Here is a 20,148-nt window from a genome sequence, read left to right as displayed (position 1 = left end):
ATAAATAATGTTGGATATAGGAAAATTATAAAACACATCAAAACATTATAAAAATATTCATAACAAAATATGAATATACTCAATTTGATAAAATAATTTGAATAAAAGATCCATTATAAATTACACATCTCATCTCATTATTAATATCAATGAAGATTATATTATTGTGTTGAAGCCATATGCACTATTAATAATCTTGAAAATGTGAAATAATGTGAAAAGATAGTGTTAATGGTGAAAATGTTAAATAAAATGTCAAAAAAAATGAAAACAGACCACACGCTCAGCCACAGATTCAAACCCTGCCTACCTTTAAGCCAACCATGCGCTCTGCCAACTAGGCTAAGTCACATTCTGTTATCATTCCTGACATTAACCCTTAACTTGCAGGACAAATATCTCCCCAAATAACTCCACCCCACATTTGTTATTATCCCCACCCAAGATAGTTCATCTGACATTATCTCCCTAATATCCACTGATGTGGATGCTCTAATCTATATATTGTAGATCAATAATAATAATAATAATAATAATAATAATAATAATAGTAAATTTAAATTTATCGGCTCCGCCGTTCAGCTCATATTCTCTTTATTACTTTAAATCTAAGTCCTTGTTACCTGCTTCATCAACAAAATCGTTCGATTTATGCAAAATGAGCTGACACCGCTATATTTTTGTGTTTATTATTAATTTTTTTAGAAAAAATAGAATTAAAAACCAAAATGTATTTGTATTTAACGGCATTACAATGGTTTTGTTGATAGATGACTAAAAATGGTCATATGTCACAATAAGACCAAATATGAATATTCTAATAAAAAAAATTACAAATAGACTGTCACATATAAATCTAAAATTAAAAATAGAATTAACTCCTTTCATAATAACAGTCGTAGTTTAAACAAAATTTATCCATGGGCAATTTTAATTTTTTTTTCATAAAAACAGGGGATAGAATTTTTTTTAAAGTTATAATTTCCTTTAGGTCATAAGGTAGCCTAAAAATTTTGAAATCTTTATTTACCGAGATGAAGGTCATGCACAATACGGAGCGTGTGAAGACCAGACTTCAATGGGCAGACGAGTTTTTATGTATGTACTCTTCAATGAGATTGGGCATGAACAAAGTCTTAGGGGGTTCACGAAATTTGATAGTATCGCAAGAAATGCTAGATTTCTGTATTTAGTTTAAAATTAAGGTATGTAATATAAATTTACTTATTTGAAGAGTTAATTTTTGTAGTATGATGGGGTTATCCTATTTTTATGTATAAATTTTAAAATTTAAAATTAAAATAAATAAATAAAATAATTATAAAATATAAAAATAAATAATTTAAAATTAATTAACTAAGAGTTTGAACAATAGATTAAAAAATAACAAAATTAGCAATAAAACAAAAGAATGTGAAAATACCTAAGAAAAAGAATATCTCACATTCCCTTACAATAGTTAAAACTTTATGTAGAGATTATATTACTTTTCCAAGGAAAAATTGCATAACTTAATCAAACATGAGAATCTTATATTCCTAAGTAAATATAACCTTGATTATCTTATATAACCTGAGCCAAACCCCCCCTTAATGCATTTTCAAATTTCTTTACCATTACAGTATCACATCCATGTTCCTGTTCATTATTCAGAGAAGAAACGTTTAGGTCTATCATGCTTGGCACTTGGCAGTTACCAAAGAAGACGGCTACTTCAAAATATCAAACTGAGTTGCCTTTAACAGCCCCAAATTTATCACAAATTTATTAATGGGGGCTGATGAAAATTCAAAATTATGGCTATTACAACAAAAGCGTGAAAAAAAATATTACGCCGTAATTAATACTACGACTATGCACAATTTTGCTATGTTACAATAAATAATTAAATGCTTCTATATCCCCTAATACTGCTTACCTGGAGTAAAAATTAACAAGTGTTTGCCTTGGTTTGTATTTCATGAAGAAATTTGCTAACCTTGAACCAATGAGAAAATGCTCTCTGAAATAATCTTCTTGCTTGCCAGCCAACAACTGACAGCAGAAATTGCAAGTTATTGCTCAATTGAACGCAGTTCCCACTTGCCCTCCCCATCAATCAACCGCAACTCCGATGAATGGAATGGTATCAACGCAGGACGCTGAACAGAGGAAAGAAATTGCACGCCAGGTATGCATTAGTAAAGGCATCAAAAACAAGAAATGGTACACAAGCATGTGCAGCTGGTAAAATTGTAAGCCAAAACTGCCACATATTTAGTTTGTAATTGAATAAACATATGAACTCAACATCTATGATGCATTGAAACCCCAAAGTGTTTTAGGACCGTTTTCATTATTTTGAAAAAAGTTTCATAGTGAGTTTCAGGGGTCTAAATTGAAGAAGAAACAAAATTTTGGAATCAAAAGAAATGCAAGTTCTTATTCTTTAATCTTTACTACAACCTCTATAAGGTATTCTGTTTAATTATGAAACTAGTGAACAATACTTTACATACTTGAGGCAAAAAACCATTTGCAAATATATTACTATATTTTTTATATTTATTATTTGCACATTTCTCCCGCATGTCATGCCCTACATTTTTAAAATTGCTAATTCTCAGTGTCTCATATTTGGTTTCAATGCTACCTAATTCAATATTCATCAAGCTGTTCATACATACCTGAGAAGATGTAACAACTGTGATGCCACTGTCCTTTGCGAGCCTATAAAGGTGCTCCTCGACATCCACACTTGTAGCACTGCAATTAGAAAGAAGAAAAATGCCATATACCATGAGTTCTTGAACACCTCTTTTCATCACAACAAATGAATTAGATAAAAGTTTGTTGCTTACTTGGTGCATTCATCAAGTATTCCAAATCGTGGCTTGTGAAAGAACAACCGTGCCTTGCATTGCACCAAAAAACATTTAAAAATAAATAAAAATCAGCTGGTAATAGACATTAAAAAAAATAAAAGAAAATAAAAACATTCGGTAAATTGAAGTATTACTCTCATGTGAGACCATAGTGACCATACTAATTAACATATAGCTCACCATTCCCAATCTCTGTTGTTCTCCAAGGGATAAAATGTCTTCCCAGTTCTGGTTTGTATCCCAACCACCTTCTCTTTCCAAAAGATAGAGTAGTTTAACACGCTCTAGAATAGTCTTCAGATAAGAATCAAGAATTTCCTGGGATCCAGTAGACTTTTGATCTGACATTCAGGAAAGAAGTAATACAAGTTTATTTTGAAGGGTGGTCAGCATGACAAGTTAATATTCCATTATTCCGTATATTTTCACAAAGGAAAATGCAACACTTCAGATTTTGGGTGATGTTTTATTGGTTAAATGAACATGGACCGACTGACTCTGGGAAATATGGTAATGGGAGAATTCAACAGAGATATAGTACATACCATCCATTATCAAGGCTAATGCTCTTCTCTTTGCTTCTTCGCGTGACAGAGGATATATAATTTGATCCCTTAGAGTTCCTAAGCATGTATACGGTCGCTGGGGAACATAAAATACACCACATCCAAATCCTGAATTAAGTTGTTGGTCTGGTCTAACAAGGCTTCCACTAACCACTGGCCATAAACCACGGAGTACTCGGAAGATGGAACTCTTTCCACTTCCATTAGGACCTTCAAGAAGGAATCTTCTCAGGTATAGGCACGACTATGCAATACAAAATGAAATGACAAATGTTAATCACTAACCAGTCACAAGAAGGCTTTTCCCTGGCATTATATCACATGTCAGTTTCCTCGCCAAGAGTTTTTGTGCTGGTGTAATAATATTCATTCCAGAGAAAGAAATAACATCCTCAGAGGAGGATGGTGATGAGGGAACACCAGCAGGTTCATCTGCATGAGAATTAACATTATGAGGACCATTCTTATATGGTTCTTGAAATAGCATTCTGATTCTGAAAACACAAATAGAGCGTTTATAGGTCTAGCCAATTAATTAAATCACACTTGGGACCATTGGATAGGTGAAGACAAATTAGCTTAGTACCGCTACCATCACCCACATAAAAAGAAAACGATATTTTAACTCTATAAAAATCAATGTTCTAATTTGTAGTGAAACAATTATTCGCTTCTGACAAGAAAAAAAAAATACTTTTAGCTCTCATTTGTGAAATGTTAGCATATCAAGGTTTATATTTCAAGGTTTTATAGATGGGAATCCTTTAAAGACAAAGATTACATCCTAGTTAAAGCAGTAGATAGGACATCCAAAGTTCCAAACACCAGTCATTGAAAACTACTGATTGCATGGACTAAGTTTCAAACAAGTGCAGAATAAGTATTATGCACTCTGATAGAGTAGCTGAATACAATTTCACTCTTTAAGTTCTGCAAATCAATAAATCCTTTCCAACATTTGCAATCATCACTTAATTCACCTTCCATCATTATGCTCCACATATATCATTCCTTCCCTCGAACAAATTGTGTTTACTTCATTCCAAGATACAAAGCATGAGGAAAGCTATCATTAGCATAAGCTTTCCTGTTTTGCTTCATACTAAGGTTTCAGATGTACCTACCATTACCATAAATTTCCCAGGACACAACTGATGTTGGTTTATAATCCGTACAGAATATTACAAGCTGTGTGTTTGTATGTATGTATAATTGTATATGCTTGTTAGGTCTAAGTTCAAACTTCAAAAAGTCAACCATATTTCCCAAGAAGTCTGCAAAACATTTTGATATTGCTAAATAGCAATCAACTTCATACTAAAAGAGCAATAAAATTTTGTTTGGAAATCACAAGCAGCACTTTAGGTAAGGATGCTGAAAGCGATGATAATTTCATCAACCATTAAAAGGAACTGAAGCAATAAAGTTATGGAAATCAGGCAACATACCATTTTGAGCAGCATCTAGAAGCTCTTCCAGCTCAAAAATTCTATTGATGCCACCAGAAAGTTCAACAAACTTTCTATGCAGCTCAAGAATGTCTCCAAAAGCTAAAAAGCTTTGAGATACAACAGAAGCTAAGAATCGCAGTGCATGTGCCAACTCACCTAAAGCAATGCATTAGAGCAGAAATTAAAATAAATAATGAGATTAAATCAATACAATTACACAGCCAGTGCAAGTAATCACCTTGAGTTGAAGTCAAAGCACGATTACCCTTGTGCTCGACAGCATACAATAGACTCAATCCCCATGTAACATTATGGGGAAGTTGTTTTGTGATAAACTCATCTATTATACCAAAAAGCCATTTCTTCTTTAGAAGCAATGCAGAGTGATGAAGAAGTTCCTTAAATCTTGATTCAACCATCTGTGAGTTCATGAAGCATTGGTATAACGATATTAGACATTGCACTAACAAAAGACAACAGAGGACACCAAGAAGATCATAAACATTGTATAAACTGCATTGATGCATGGTCCTCACATATCCTGACATGCATGGTGATCATAAAAATAATAATAATAATAAATTCCATGTACTAAATACTAGTCCCTCTATCCCACATAATTTGTCCTACTTTCCTTTTAGACCATTCCAACATAATATCCACTTTCCTAATTTGAACACAACAAATATTTTACTTTTCCCAATTTATCCTATATTCCTTTTAACTTTTCTATGTGAGCCACAATTCACCTATTTTTAGAAGGGAAAATTTTGGAAAGGATATCACATCTTATTTGTTTTCTTAAAAATTATGCCAAAACAATTACCCATCACAAAACGAGATGGAGGGATTTTAATTTTTTTTTTAAAACCCTGTTACAACTCTAGGATTTTCATAAAATATGTAATGCATGCAGAATTCTCAGTATGTCATATTTAGTATTTAACAAAGATTTAAAATATAGATCAAAAGTTGCAACTAAATTTTTTTTTACATCTAGACAAACAAAGCAAAAGAGAATCATTGTGAAATTCAGTGATGTCACCTCCTTTTCTCGGGTACCACCTCCAAAGAAAGCAACAGATTCAGCATGTGTACGCAATCTCTCGTGCATAAACCTAATCATCAGGCCATCCAGACATAGTTAATAGAACTGTATCTAAATGCAGTCATATGAAAAGAATCAGGAACTGGTCACATCACCTAAAGGTTCCTTCTAGCTGTTGTTCATGACTTGATAGGTCACCAAACTCAGGAGTTACACACCTCAGAAAACCTAAACCTAAAAACATGTAAGCATATAATATAGCAACTCCCCGTCGACCAGTTAAAAGCTTCATTCTCCATGTGAACCTGCACAGTTGCAGCACTCATCAACATCTAGAAGCTATTGTTACTACTAAAGAGCCAAGGTATAACATATGTACTTACCATAAGATGTCTACAGTTGGCTTCACCATTCCAGTAACCAGACTAGACAAGTCAGTGGTTAGCTTGTCAAGATCTTGAGTCAATCTTTGATCAGCATCAATGTTGACCCTTGACATGTTAAATACCTAATATATCCATTTGAAGTTATTTTGGTCAACACATTAACAAGGTATAGAGGAGGGTATTGATTAATGCCCACTTGACATATGAAAGTGACCAGTCAAAACCTTAAGAACATTCATTCAAATACATAGTAATACTTAATCCTGTAAAAACCCCAAATAAGAGTAGATCATAAGTACCAATTGCATCGATGTAAAACAACCCCATAAAGTAGGCAAAAATTATCAAATATCAGTTGCATTCAACTGAATTAAATGATTACAGAGGTAATATGAAATAGGCAGAAGAAATATTGAAGTGGAAGTTAACTACTACTATTTTATTTGAGAAGAAAAGCCATGACTTCCAACAAACAGCAAACCTAACCAAGTGGAACTATATTGCAGAATTTCAGGTTTCATTAGAACTGTACTAATTGAACTTATCAAAATAAGAATTTGAGATCCTATTCATACTTCATATCATAGTTTACAAAACTGGAACTCTTGAAAGAGAAAAAAGATCAACTCAAACAATGAACGATTTTCTCTAGTTATTGGACTAGCTAGTTACCTTGTAATATGCATTCTTTCTTAAATAGTTCTTCAGTAAGTGTTTAGTCAGACGGATCCTCCATCCAAGAGCCAGCAATGATGTCAAGTTTCTGCAAAAGATAACATTTAAATCAATATACAGCCAGTAACTGCCCTCAAGTAGGGCCAAAATTTTGTTCCCTTTTTTTGGTACGCATCTAACCTTTAGGGATATTGCAGAATTTCAGGTTTCATTAAAAGTATGCTTTCATTGAAAAACTTAAAATAGTTTAATTCAAATCTCTGACCTTAGGACTAGGAAGACTCACATTGTTACATGCCAACGATCATTAGTCACAGGGCCAAAATCAGAATATTTAACCAAAAAGTCTAAAATTTAACCACTTCCAGATCTACAAATACCTCAAAGATGGTGCAATGAAAGAAGAGGCCGCACTTTGAAGGACACTGACACCAATTAGTCGAATAAATGCCACCTTATCTTGCTCCAGAACATACCTCACAGTTGTTCCTAGGTAAATCAATAGGTTGATGATAAATAACTTTAATGAAGCAAAAGAAAAAGACAGGAAAAAGGCAAACAATGAAGAGTAAGTTACCATTTAAAGAGGCAATGCGATCAGAAATCCAAGTTCTAGACAAGACAAGTAAAGCAACTGATAAAAGTTGAACGCCCTGTTTATCCAACATTGTTGGGACCTAAATAACCATAAGAAAAGGTCAAACTGAAGCAAATAGAGAACATCAAAATGCAGTTCAGACTTCAGAGAAATTGTTCATCATTGTAATGCAGAATATCAATACAGTTACTGTCCATTATTTCAATGATGATTTCACATAGAACTTATTCCCATTTGATGTGGTAACTTATTAGTCTGCATTACATTCAAAATGTGAATTTAATAATAACTAGAACACAAAAGTTGTTTTTCTTTTCCAATTAAGAGTAACAAGGTAACACGGACCTTAAATCAAGAAGAGGCACACAAATAAAGATCCCCAATGCTAAGATTTGGATAGGTAGATTTTGATATTAGAGAACTAACAGGCAATGAAAAATATAGGTAGGTTTTGTTATCCAAAGAAAGAGTTTTCACAGAAAAACTATTATAAAAATAAATCAATAAATGATTAAACAAATTTAGGTGCTCTTTTTTTTTTTTCATATATAGTTTTTGTAATAAATGTCAGATACTCTTTCTTAAAAAACTCCAACAAGTACGGCCATTAACAGAAACGATACATGTTTTCTGTTTCTATTTAATTCGTCATTATGCAGCAGACACTCTATACAGGGATTATCATTGGCTGTAAGGCTTCTGAAGTCCAAAACCATATGTATCAAGTTTATATCACACACTGGCTATCCTGCCAACATTGCACTCACCAGTATTTTACACATAGCAGCAACTCTCACAGGTAATTTCCTTGGAACGCTTTTAAGTTGGGGAAATACAGGAAACTTGGAATTATCATCTGCTGGAGGAGATGCCGCTAACAACTCTGAAAAGTATGATTCATCTTGTGAACTTGAAAATGTCATATCCTGTGGACAATGGCAACAAGCATAAAATCATGTTAAACAAATTCGATTAAAAAAAAAAAAAAAAAACTAAATAATGTCATAATGATGTGGAATAAGTGCCCCAGACCTGTTTTGTGTTTGCAAATGCACGCTGAACAGTCATTGCATCACTTTGACGCTCAGCATCAGAAAGCTTCTTTCTACCAAACTCAGCATGCTTCTTATTATTGAACTCATGCTCATTATGAGAAGGAGAATCTGCCCTGGAAATTTCCAAAACTACAATAGATAAATACACAGTTTACATTATTATAAATTTAAGATAAATTTACAATTTTGACTTCTGAAGACCTACCTCTTGTGGTGTACAGTCCAACCCCCTTCACCATCCAAGGACAAGACCAGATCATGAAATGCAACCAGAGCAGGGCGATGAGATATAGTTATACAAGATGTTCCCATTGCTCTTACTTTAGCACAAAAACGGCTTTCCATATCCGTTGTCACAGCACTAGTACACTCATCAAGAATCGCAAATTTGGGTTTATGGTAGAAAAGCCTGGCCATTCCCAATCTCTGCTGCTCACCTAGAGATAACTCATCACCCCAATTTACCTCTTTTTCAGGTGGGTAACGGTCCAATAGATACTCAAGATCAACCTAGAATGACAAAGAAATTATCACAAATGTTGAACCTGATATTAATCAGATCAATCTGTTTTAACCCATCAAGCAGACTTACATTTTTAAGTAGTTCAACCATTCCACTATGTGTGAGAGGTTCAACCTCCTGATCAGAAGTAAGAGGATATATTATCTGATCACGGAGTGTCCCTATAGCTGTATATGGCCGTTGAGGTACATAAAAGATCTCCTTGTTAAGTTCAGAACCAAATCCAGGTTTTGCAATATGGCCAGAAACAAGAGGCCAAAGGCCCCCCAAAACTCGAAAAAGTGAGCTTTTGCCACTACCATTTGGACCTACAAAATTAAAATGCCAAGTTATAACTGCATTTCTACACCAGCAAATGTATAAGAAGAACAATATCATACACCCCTGAAACAGGTAATGGAAAGTCTGTCTGCCCATGGTGATGTTGAAAACAATTATATAGTTTGCTATAAATAAAACAGGAACTTCATGCATATTTGTGAATATTTCTAGAAAGGACTTTTTTATGAACAATTATATTTGTGACACAACCAGTCCCAAATTTGAACATGGTCCCAGAAGTACTCCATAAATGATTGGGCTAATTTTGGATGAGTTTATATTCAGCTTATCTCTACTACTTTCACTTAGCTGATTCTTAATATGTTAGGATGGGATTACAAAAGGAGCTATTGGCCTTTGAAAAGCTGGTTTGAGCTTAATTCCATAAGCTATTTCAAAAGGTTTAGCATAATAATCTTGAAAATTAGCTTTTTCATAAGCTAGTTGAAATGGCAAACTCATAAACTGTTAGGGTTGGGTGTCAGGTCAGAGATCAGCTACCATAATAAAAAAATAATATTAATTTTTTTAAAAATGAATTTTAGATATAAAAATCTGAATCAAAATAAATTTTGAGATTTCAGTATGAAATATCAGAATTTCTAACAACAAATAAAATAATAACAATAACAAGAAGACGTCAAGAACAACAACTACTACTACTTTGCTACCTGCCTACAGGCCCAAAAATTGGAAGTAATTGTTCAGTTCAAATTCCAGCAAATAAGGCTCGTTGCCACATTAGGGGGTAAGTCAAATTGGCAAACCTTCAACGAAGGCAACATTTTCACTTTCACAAATATATTTCTTGAAAATAAGTCTTTGAACCAGAAATATTTTTGGACTACTAATATTTATTTATTGAACCACATTAGGGTATAACATTTTCATTTTCACAAAATACTTATCTTGAACAACTAATATATGTTCTTATAATCTTATTCCCTCTTCATCTTGGGTGATAAATCCAACACTTCAAGCAAGCTTTGATTCTCCACAACCCGGTTCACAGTTCCGTCCCAACGATATCATTCACCCTCTTGTAACACACTAACTCTTGTTCAAAATAATTGAATTTATCCATGCATTACTTAGGAGGCACATAAACCAGCCATCCCACATTCACACCCTCTCCATCATTGCCTGTAACACTGCTTTCCCGTTCCCTTTCTTCTGTATAACTCACTGCCCTACTTATTCCTGGTTGGATCATTATTATTCCCCTCAGATCCAACTTCATCACTAATATAATCAACAGCACAACCATATTATCAATACATTTCATATTCTACCAAGGAAGCAATGTAGTGTGAGGGTCTGGCCCCTGAGTCCTCAACAGAGATGAGGACTTGAGGATGTAAGGCTAGAGCCTCAGAGCACAGAGATGTGAAGCTAGAAGAGAATGAGTAAAAAGTTTCAGCCCAGATGCGTTTGTTTTGGGGGGGAGGGGGGGAAGAGAAGAAAAAGAATCCTAACTAAACTAAGCTAATTTCATTGGTTACATATGTTTTTTGCCTAGCCCTAGCAGCTGTGAGCATATATAACAGCCCTAATCCATATTTATTTAAGTTGTTTACCCAAAAGGAAACATCAAACTATTACCTGTTATTAAAAGGTTGGACCCGGATTCAACTCTTAAGCTCAAGTCCTCCACTAATACATTTCCAGTTGGCGTAACAACCTAGAGGGTACCAAACTCATTATGAACACAACAAATGCATCATAATCAATTCAAAACTGAAAATTCAAAGACAATTTTCTCACCTTAACATCATCGAATTCAATGTAGTTTGCTTCACTAACAAAATTCCTACCCCCATTAGTTTGCAGTGTAGATACATCATGGGCACCTAGCTCTCGTGAAATCACCATGAGTTCATGAATACGATCTGCATAGCCACTGCAAAATAGCGAAGTGTGTATAAAAATAGCCACAGCGAGCAACTACGCCATATCATACAAACAGTAATGAGTATTCTCTCAATAACTAACAAAGCCCATACGTTATGAACAAAAGTCATAGATAGTGCATAAGGTCTCATCTCACAAGATGTAGCCTATAGAAGGAAGATCTACAAGATCTGACATCTATTTTCAAAGATTTGATCTCATTGTGCCTAATAGGTGAGCACTTGACCACTACACCAAAGTGACCAAACCCTGAGTTCACATATAGCTATCAATCCTCTACTATATTCTTCAAAACAGAAGTGGTGCTGAGGAATAGGATTGCATGTACTATAAAAGAAATTAAAACAAATCAAGCCTAAGTTATGACAATCTACCATTCCCAAAACCATCTACAGATTCCTTGAAGTTGATGATGTCATTAATAAAAACCAACAACTTTCTTTATGCAAAAACTTGAACTAGGACAAATACCCTCCAGGATCCTTTCACTTTAACTTTCTCCTCAGGAAAAACATGTTTCAACATACTTTACGAAGTAAGACAAACTATCCACTGAGTTATGTTTTATCGAAATAATTGTAATAATATAGAGATCCCTGTTCCAGGTCTTCCATGTTCTACATTCGTACTAAACCATGCTCCCACTTCATAAACAAAGGTGATCTATGTATTAGGTGAAGTCCAAAAATAATTATGTTATTAACTGACTAAATAAAATGAAGTGAAAAATCAAACTTAATGTGTAAGGTGTGGTGCCAACTCCTAAGATCAAGAAGTACCCACCTGCACTACACGTTTGAACACTTAGAATACCCTTCAATAAATTTCTAGGGAATGTGGCCAAATTTCCCTCCAAATGAAGATTTAAAAAGTAATCAAGCAATACCTTAGACGATTAAGTCGTCTTGAACTAATTGCAAGCGTTCCAAGGGCCTGGAATAAAGATATTATGACACTGGTATGATATCTCAGATTACTCAACATCTCTGCTCTTCCTAATGTTGACGCATCTGGTCTCAGGTGTCCAGAAAAAAAGGGCTCAATTATCAGGACAACAGCAACAGTAGCACCAAGATACTTGTGCAAAAAATCCTGAATCATGCCAAACCACCAGTGCTCATGAAGCACAACCCTCAAATGCCGAACAAGAGACTTAAACTTCTGTTGAATGTGAAAATCTTCCCTTTTTTCACCACCATAAAATGCAATGCTTTCCGCATGTGTCCTTAATCGTGAGTGAAGCTGCCTGTACTCTCCTTCCAGTTGCTGTTCTTTTGACATCAGCTTACCAAATGCGGGAGAAAGATTTTTTATTGCAACCCCAGCCCCAAAAACATAGGCCTGTAAGAAAACATCAAATTAAAAATCCATTAAAGTTTAAAATTTCAAATAAGAAATTAATTTCAGTCGGGTATCTTAAAACTTGAAAAGCAAATTAAATGAGTTTCCTGCATGAACCCAGTGTAGGGATTAAGGCAGTACCAATATCCAGAACAAATATTTTGGGCTTGCATATGAACACAAACGCCAAGTATACAGTATTCCATCAGCAACAGCAACAAGATCCTCCTGTATAAGGTCACTCAGCTCTGAACAGAACTTTGGTACATCACTTGCAATTCTTTGTTCAGGGTTCGTTATGCGACCATCGACATGAGATAGTTTGTAGTATACCATATCCTGGAATTTAAATGGAGAACTAATAAACATCAAAGCTTGAATGGCAAAAGTGAATGCCTAATACTTGAATGCAAATATTCATTAAAATATAATACAGATATTTAGTTGTACATAACTGCAATCAAAGAAATTTTGAACTTACATCTCATTATTGTTTGTTTACTTTATAACAAAAAGAAGAAGAATTTAAAGCCATTTACAGATGTTAACCCATAATAACAAGTGTAAACATTAGCAGGATAGAGAAGCCCTGGTCAAAAGTACAGAATAAGTAATTGAGCTAACTAAACTGTAAGTCACCATCCAGTAGTATATCTACCTGAAAATATTGTGCATGGATAAGCCTTGTCAATATTTTTCGAAATCGCAAACTTAAGGTTCCTGTTATGTACTTTGAGGTAGAATGCAAGGCTGACTGGAGGAAACACAATAAAATGTTTTCAAAAATGAGGCGGAAGAACAACGGCACACGTCGAAGGAAAGCAGCACGAAAAAGAAAACCCTGAACTTTTGCTAATCTATTGCTCACAGCAGTTCGTAATACCTGCAAAAACAAAAGCACATATTAGCATAAAAGCTCTAATCACTGAAACTGCATAGAAGTTTTTGTTAAAAGAAATGAGAATATTTTCACAACTTTGTTGGCTTCCTCTTGAAAGTCACATGACCACAGACACAACACTGCCAACACACAGTAACCAGTATATAACATTAAATAAGATGTTTAAAAACTACTCAAAAAGGATGTGAATGAAACTTCCATTAGCATTGCAACCAAATGCTCTTTAGGTGAATTTCTAATCCCAATCTTATTTAGAATCAATAGTATGACAATAATTCTATGAATGTCAAGACTATTCCAGTACATGGCTTGTGTGGAAGTGAAGAAGCTCACCACTGTGACTATCAAAGCTAAAAGGTCTCTGGTGCCCAAGCTACTCATTCGAGATAAAAGAATTGCTGCTAAAACCTTCAAGGACCTCAGTCCTCCTTTCTTTTGCCTGCTTTTCTTCACAATACTATCACTCATTCCAACAGATGTATTCAACTCTACATCACCACTGGGACCATCATACTGGTCTATGGAACTTTGATTCTTAAGGCTCTTCCGTGATTGCATGTATGCAGCAGCTGAGCCACCGGCAACAACAATACCAGTTGCAAGCAATAAAGTTTTTCTGTGAAACAACAAAAGAACAGTTAACACAGGTTGCACTTACATATCACCAAGATAAAAGACAAACAGCAATACAGATGTGGGATCAGCTTATTAGTTGCAACTGAATTCAGGCTTTGGACAGTGAAAAATATCCAAAGAGAGTTACATTGAGATTACAGCAGATTCTTGGTGAATGGTGATTATACAAATTCAAACTATCTAGTATTTGCCACTGATAACATAGAATTACTGAACATTTTTGCTTGGATGGAACAATAGTCAACAAAATTAATTTTAAGACTAAATGATAAAACCAGAGTAGAATAAACAGCAGAAGAATTAAAAGATGGGTATTAACAGTTTATATCGCATGGTCATCAGTGAAATAAATAACAATACACTCACTTTTGCAAATTGTAAATCTAGGTTCCTTTCTAGGCTGCCCAAAAATAATGCTTCAGTATGCCCAAGAAGAAAATAAAAGTATTATTAGTCATAATGGAGCACCCATTTTTAGTGTATACACATTTTTTTCCATTCCTGTGTGTGGGTATGTGGTTGGGGTGGCACTAAAAGCACATAAAATATCTGCCGGCATATGAACAATGGACCAATTAGAAGTAATAGCACTTAGAATAACGATGAGATACCTCCTTGAAGCCAAAAGGCTTCGTCCATGCTCAGTCAACTGCAAAAGCTGAAGAGAAGGCATTCCTTAAGATAAACCTCTCTCTCTATCAAAAAATTTCAGCAGCCCAAAATTCTTGGTTCCTGAAGAAACTGTTGTCCACCTAAGAATGGAAAATGATAGCTGGAAGTATATTTCAAGGCATTAGTTAACATACCAAACAGGCAAAGAGCAGCAACATCAGAAAAGAAGTACAGTAAGGTCAGGCATATTTTTGAGCAAATGTCAATTCATAGAATAAGATGGATAACATCAGGGCAACCTCAAATAGAATGGCGAACCACACTACCACAGAGGCATAAAAGCCACAATAACTATTTGGCACTTTCTATAATAAAGATGCAATACTTAAGTTACACAGGGAAAGTACAAATCTAAAATAATGAATTTATGAACTAACTGTTTCACCCTCTTAGTTTTCCAACAGTGTTATTCTGTGAAAGGAGAAATTTGACAATCAGCTGCATGCATAAAGGAAAACCACATTCTAATATAGCATAGTATTCCTCAATTTTCCATGTTTGAGAATTCTTATAAATATATGCCAAAATTACCTCAGACATAAAATCTACAGCCCTACAAAAGGTGTATGACAGTATGAGGTGTATGACAAATCATATTTCTCCAACAATTATCCCTTGTAAGCCAACTACCAAAAGTTTGAATGTGTACCTTCTCCATAACTTAGTCCGAATTAAGTGTTCCCAGACTACAGAGAAATATAAGAGCCAACTAAAAGGCGTTCCCTCATACACCTCCCACTTTAAGTGCAGATATCATCATGAAGGGCTAATCAAGGGAGTATCATACCAAATTAACAACCCAATTGGACATTTCACGGCATTTTAGTAGTACTGTAATAGATATTAATTGATGGCATACTCATAAATACTTCAAAAGAAAGTTTCACCTACTTTAAATTATTGTGTCAATCTGATAAAACACAGATATGAGTTCATCCAAAATCCAAGACAGATTCTACAAACTTACAGGTAAACCTAGGAGTCCCATACCCACATCAAAGCTCAGACAAGTAGAAGAAAATAAGATCACTAAGATGCTTCAGAATCACCAAATAGTCTTTTTAAAAGAAAAACATAAAGTAGTCCACATTCAGCTGCCGACAAATAAAAAAATCAATCTAATTTCACCCTTGTTAATCAAACCATCATCTATATCCAAAAATTATTCCATAATAGAAGTAAACAATCACTGAACAAAATAATTTCTATTAAAAAAAAAAAGGAAAAATTCTAATCTATCCCTCTGGAATTTTTGAAGAGATAACCAAACTTTACAATTATACACAGTTACACCACAAAAAGTTTACTCAATCATATAAAAAGCAGCACCTAGTACGCAAAGTTGCTTACATCCGATCGAAAACCAAAACGAAGTCGGTGAGCTGCAATTATTGATGGATAGCCATCGGTGGCGATGATATTCGAGTGAGAGCCATCCCGATCTCCGGACCAGAAGAGAGACGTTGTTGCTTAATGGTCAGAAACTCTGTCAAGCCCTAGAACTCCCTATCTATACAAATATGGAAGTGTCTTCATGAATATATTTAACAACCAATAATAAATAAAAAATTAATAATTACGAAATTCATGTCAAACGTCAATTTATTATTAATGAAACGAAGTGATATAGAACCGTACTCCGCTGCTTCAAACAAACTTCCTAGAACCCAGGAGACTGAAAAAGCACAGAGATGGCATGTACGCATATATTAACAATTAACATCAATTATTAATTCTTGGTATACTATACAATCCGGAGAAGATGACGATGAAACGGTAAAGAATTTTTCCCGATTTCCACTTTTTTTTTTTTTATATTTAGATAATGTTCAATATATAATTTTTTTTACATTTAGAAATTTTCCCGATTTCCACTTCTTTGCCCTGTATATATTTGATTCTTGTCAATACCTTACCATGTTATACAAATTTTTTTATAAGAGTTTATTTATTATGTTTAGTTTGCATATTGTTACACAAAAACAAAGTACACTATTTAATAATAGTTACGAGTTTTCCTCGCTACCTATTTCGCATCTAATATATACATGGTTGCAGTAGGCGCTAAGCGCTAGTCGGACGTCCGGATAGCGCCTAGCGTCTAGGCGGGGGCCTAGGCAGAATCTAGGCGGCGCTAGGTGAGCATCAAAAAAATAGTGCCAGACTTGCAGTTTGATAATTTTAATGATGTTGTTTTCAACATTCAATCAAATAACACATCCAAATAAATGAAATAATGAGATTCATAAGTCATAACATCAAAATAATATTAAAAAAAATAAAAATACTCAAATATGAAATACTCAAATACTTCAATCATCCAAAGATTCAAAGTATCAAACTAGTCTACGGACGACTGGATCAAATGACATCGGACGAAATCGGTCAAAATCGACCAACTCCGTCGAGTTGGCCGCCTAAGCCGATTTTGCCGCCTAGGCACCCGGCCGATTTTTTGACGCCTAATAGTAAAATTGGAACGGCCTATGGGCGCCTAGGCCGGCGCCTCCGATTTTTACAAAAGTGAATATATATAGAAAACAGATCAAATGAGAACGTGCGCCCATAAGAGAAGTAGGAACCCATTGAAATGGTTTATTTGGATAGACCTAACAAATTATAAACAATTTTTAAAAAATGCGATTACATATTTGTAAATAATTCAAACTTTGAATTGCAAGTAAAATTTGTTAAATGTGCAAGTAACAGTTTCATAAAGTGCACACGTAAGTGTAAGTAAAATGTATTAAAAGTAAAACAATATAATATACACCGAGCAACAATATTAAGTACACCTAACGTTATCATTAAATGCACTATAATTAAGTGCACAAATGTAAAAGGGTAAAGAAATAAGGTCCAAATTGGTCACTAAATGTAATCTGAAAATGCAATTAGGCCACTAAACGAAAAAAATGCAATTAAGCCACTGAACACCCAAATGTATACAATTTCATCGGATAGCAGGTTATCATCCATTTCATCAGGTTACCTGCTTACGTGGATGGTGAATTGGCATTTTTAATAATTTTTAATAATAAATTTTAAAAATAAAAAATAAAAACGTCAGAGCCCCTTCTACCATCTTCCTTTGTCTTCGCGCGGAGACGAAGAAGGGGGAAGGGGGTGGTGTGAGACGAAGGACATGTCTCACGCCACCCCCCTTTCCCCCCTTCCTTTGTATCCGGTTGGAGACAAAGAGATCTCTCTTTGTCTCCAACCAGAGACGAAGAGATTTCTCTTCATTGGAGACGAAGGAGGAGGGGGGCGTTCTCTTTTTATTATTATTATTATTATTAATTTTTTAATTTTTATTGTTATTTTTAAAGTTTATTATTAAAAATGACAATTCATCATCCACATAGGTAAGCTGATGAAATTTGTGGTAATTTGTTATCAGGTGAAAGTGTTCAGTAGTCTAATTGTATTTTTTTTTTGTTCATTAGGGGTTACATTCAGTGGCCAATTAGGTCTGTTATCAGGTGAAAGTGTGAAAGTGTTTAGTAGTCTAATTACATTTTTTTTTTGTTCATTAGGGGTTGCGTTCAGTGGCCAATTAGGTAATTCAGTGGTGGTCTTTTCTTTAGTGACATAATTACATTTTTAGGTTACGTTAAATTACTTGCACTATTAAGTGTAAGTGATTGCACTTTTGATAAAACGAGAAATGTCATTAAACCATACTAGGCATGATCAACCAACAATACATCAAACAAAGCAAGGATTTGAACAATATCCCATTCGATATGACTTGTCTACACTTGAGAAGAAATCTTTATACTATACAATTTAACTTCTTCTTAAAAGGCATTTGTATACATAGTAGTGCAAACCTCATTCCCAAACCAATGTGGGACAAATGCTTTTCCAAAACTTTTTCACCTATATTTTCAAACTCAAATGGGTATATTTTGAAAATCAAATTTTCATTCACTCATTATCCATTTTGAGCATACAATATCAATTTCTTCGCTTTACTACAAAAAGTGCGAATTCACTTTGACCCGACCAAAATTAAAAGTAAAATCACACATATATTTGTACCATAAAATAACCACTTAAATACATTTTTAAGCTAAAAATTCCAACATTACCTTCCACGTACCACTTGATATGAGGGAATCACACGGGTTGAGTTATCCAAGAGTGCATTGTTCGCCTTATAGAGTATGACTTTGTTCATCCGCTCGTATGTAGCCAGCATTATAGCCATCGCTTGCTTTCTTCTTCTGCTTAGTTCATATACTTATACTAAATCAATTTTAGAAATATACTCTATGCGTTTATCCATGCCTTGGGGTAGTCTCTCTCTCTCACACACACACACATGTGTATATATATATATATATATATATATATATATATATATATATATATATATCCAGGATCATGTGCGAAAGACTCTCCAGATGAAAAATATGGACAAATTTTAGCCATTAAAAATTTATCTAGATCTACTGCTTTAAAAAAAAAATACACTTCGAATTACACAAAAATTATGCACTTGAAAGCACAAAAACATTCACTTGAAGACCAAAAAAAAAAGGTGCACTTTTAATGTCAAAATTTTGCACCCATAGGGGCACAAATATGTGCAATCGAAGCAATTTATAGTACCAAAAAAAGAAGTTATTCAACTTAAGTGTTATTGAAGCAATTGCCCATACAAATCATTTGTAAATCTCACAAATTCTATTAAAAATTTTAGTTATAGATTATTGAAAAAGAAGACAAAACATATAATAAACACTTGTTCATAATTGTACACTTGACGACACAAAAATACGCATTTGAAGGCATAAAGTTGTGCACTTGAAGGTAAAAATTATGCACTCGAAGGCATAAATATGTTCAATCGAAGCAATTTATGGTAACAAAAAGAAAAGTTATTCAACTTAAGTGTTATTGAAGCAATTGCACATTCAAATCGTTTGTAAATCTCACAAATTTCATTAGAAATTTAGTTATAGATTATTGAAAAGAATGCAAAACATATAATAAATATTGGCTCATAAATATGCAGTTGAATGCACAAAAAAATGCACTTGAAGGCAATTTTTTGCACTCAAAGTTATAAAGATTTGCTCTCAAAGAGGAAAATAAATTCTGAGACAGAACATATGCACCCGAAGAAGGGAAAGTATGCACTCAAAGAAGTAAAATGTGCATTTGAAGAAGGAAAAATATGCATTCTAAGAAA

General features: G+C 34.1%; 1 protein-coding gene across 2 annotated transcripts; it reads right to left on the bottom strand.

Annotated features, from left to right (window-relative positions):
• Positions 1 to 1,693: 1,693 nt before the first annotated feature.
• Positions 1,694 to 16,695, bottom strand: LOC109180486 (ABC transporter D family member 1). 2 transcript variants are annotated; one of them, XM_019330101.1, is made up of 27 exons: positions 16,587 to 16,695; positions 16,299 to 16,458; positions 14,888 to 15,048; positions 13,974 to 14,256; positions 13,398 to 13,622; positions 12,881 to 13,078; positions 12,285 to 12,739; positions 11,252 to 11,387; positions 11,090 to 11,168; positions 9,236 to 9,474; positions 8,849 to 9,153; positions 8,621 to 8,756; positions 8,356 to 8,514; positions 7,568 to 7,667; positions 7,371 to 7,479; positions 6,988 to 7,078; positions 6,313 to 6,437; positions 6,085 to 6,234; positions 5,927 to 5,999; positions 5,120 to 5,300; positions 4,879 to 5,037; positions 3,716 to 3,862; positions 3,410 to 3,640; positions 3,045 to 3,205; positions 2,841 to 2,893; positions 2,667 to 2,745; positions 1,694 to 2,141 (listed from the first exon to the last, which is right to left on the bottom strand). In XM_019330101.1, exons 3-27 carry the CDS (start codon positions 14,947 to 14,949, stop codon positions 2,055 to 2,057), a joined length of 4,023 nt encoding a protein of 1,340 aa, XP_019185646.1. In that variant the 5' UTR covers positions 14,950 to 15,048; positions 16,299 to 16,458; positions 16,587 to 16,695; the 3' UTR covers positions 1,694 to 2,054. The 2 variants fall into 2 exon arrangements, with proteins under 2 accessions (XP_019185646.1, XP_019185647.1); XM_019330102.1 differs by having other exon boundaries at positions 16,299 to 16,454; positions 16,587 to 16,687.
• Positions 16,696 to 20,148: the final 3,453 nt, after the last annotated feature.

The sequence above is a fragment of the Ipomoea nil genome, unplaced genomic scaffold (genome assembly GCF_001879475.1).
Source record: "Ipomoea nil cultivar Tokyo-kokei standard unplaced genomic scaffold, Asagao_1.1 scaffold1026, whole genome shotgun sequence".
In the NCBI taxonomy this organism is placed as follows: Eukaryota; Viridiplantae; Streptophyta; class Magnoliopsida; order Solanales; family Convolvulaceae; genus Ipomoea; species Ipomoea nil.
This window is presented reverse-complemented; position numbering and strand designations above follow the sequence as displayed.

What these genes read in the sequence shown, in the direction of transcription:
- LOC109180486 (XM_019330101.1), bottom strand. Translation starts at nt 14,949, where the DNA reads ATGCCTTCTCTTCAGCTTTTGCAGTTGACTGAGCATGGACGAAGCCTT. An exon ending in CATTTGCAAACACAAAACAG is followed by an intron (nt 8,515 to 8,620) that starts GTCTGGGGCACT and finishes CATTGTCCACAG; the next exon opens with GATATGACATTTTCAAGTTC. An exon ending in TGCTTTGACTTCAACTCAAG is followed by an intron (nt 5,038 to 5,119) that starts GTGATTACTTGC and finishes GCATTGCTTTAG; the next exon opens with GTGAGTTGGCACATGCACTG.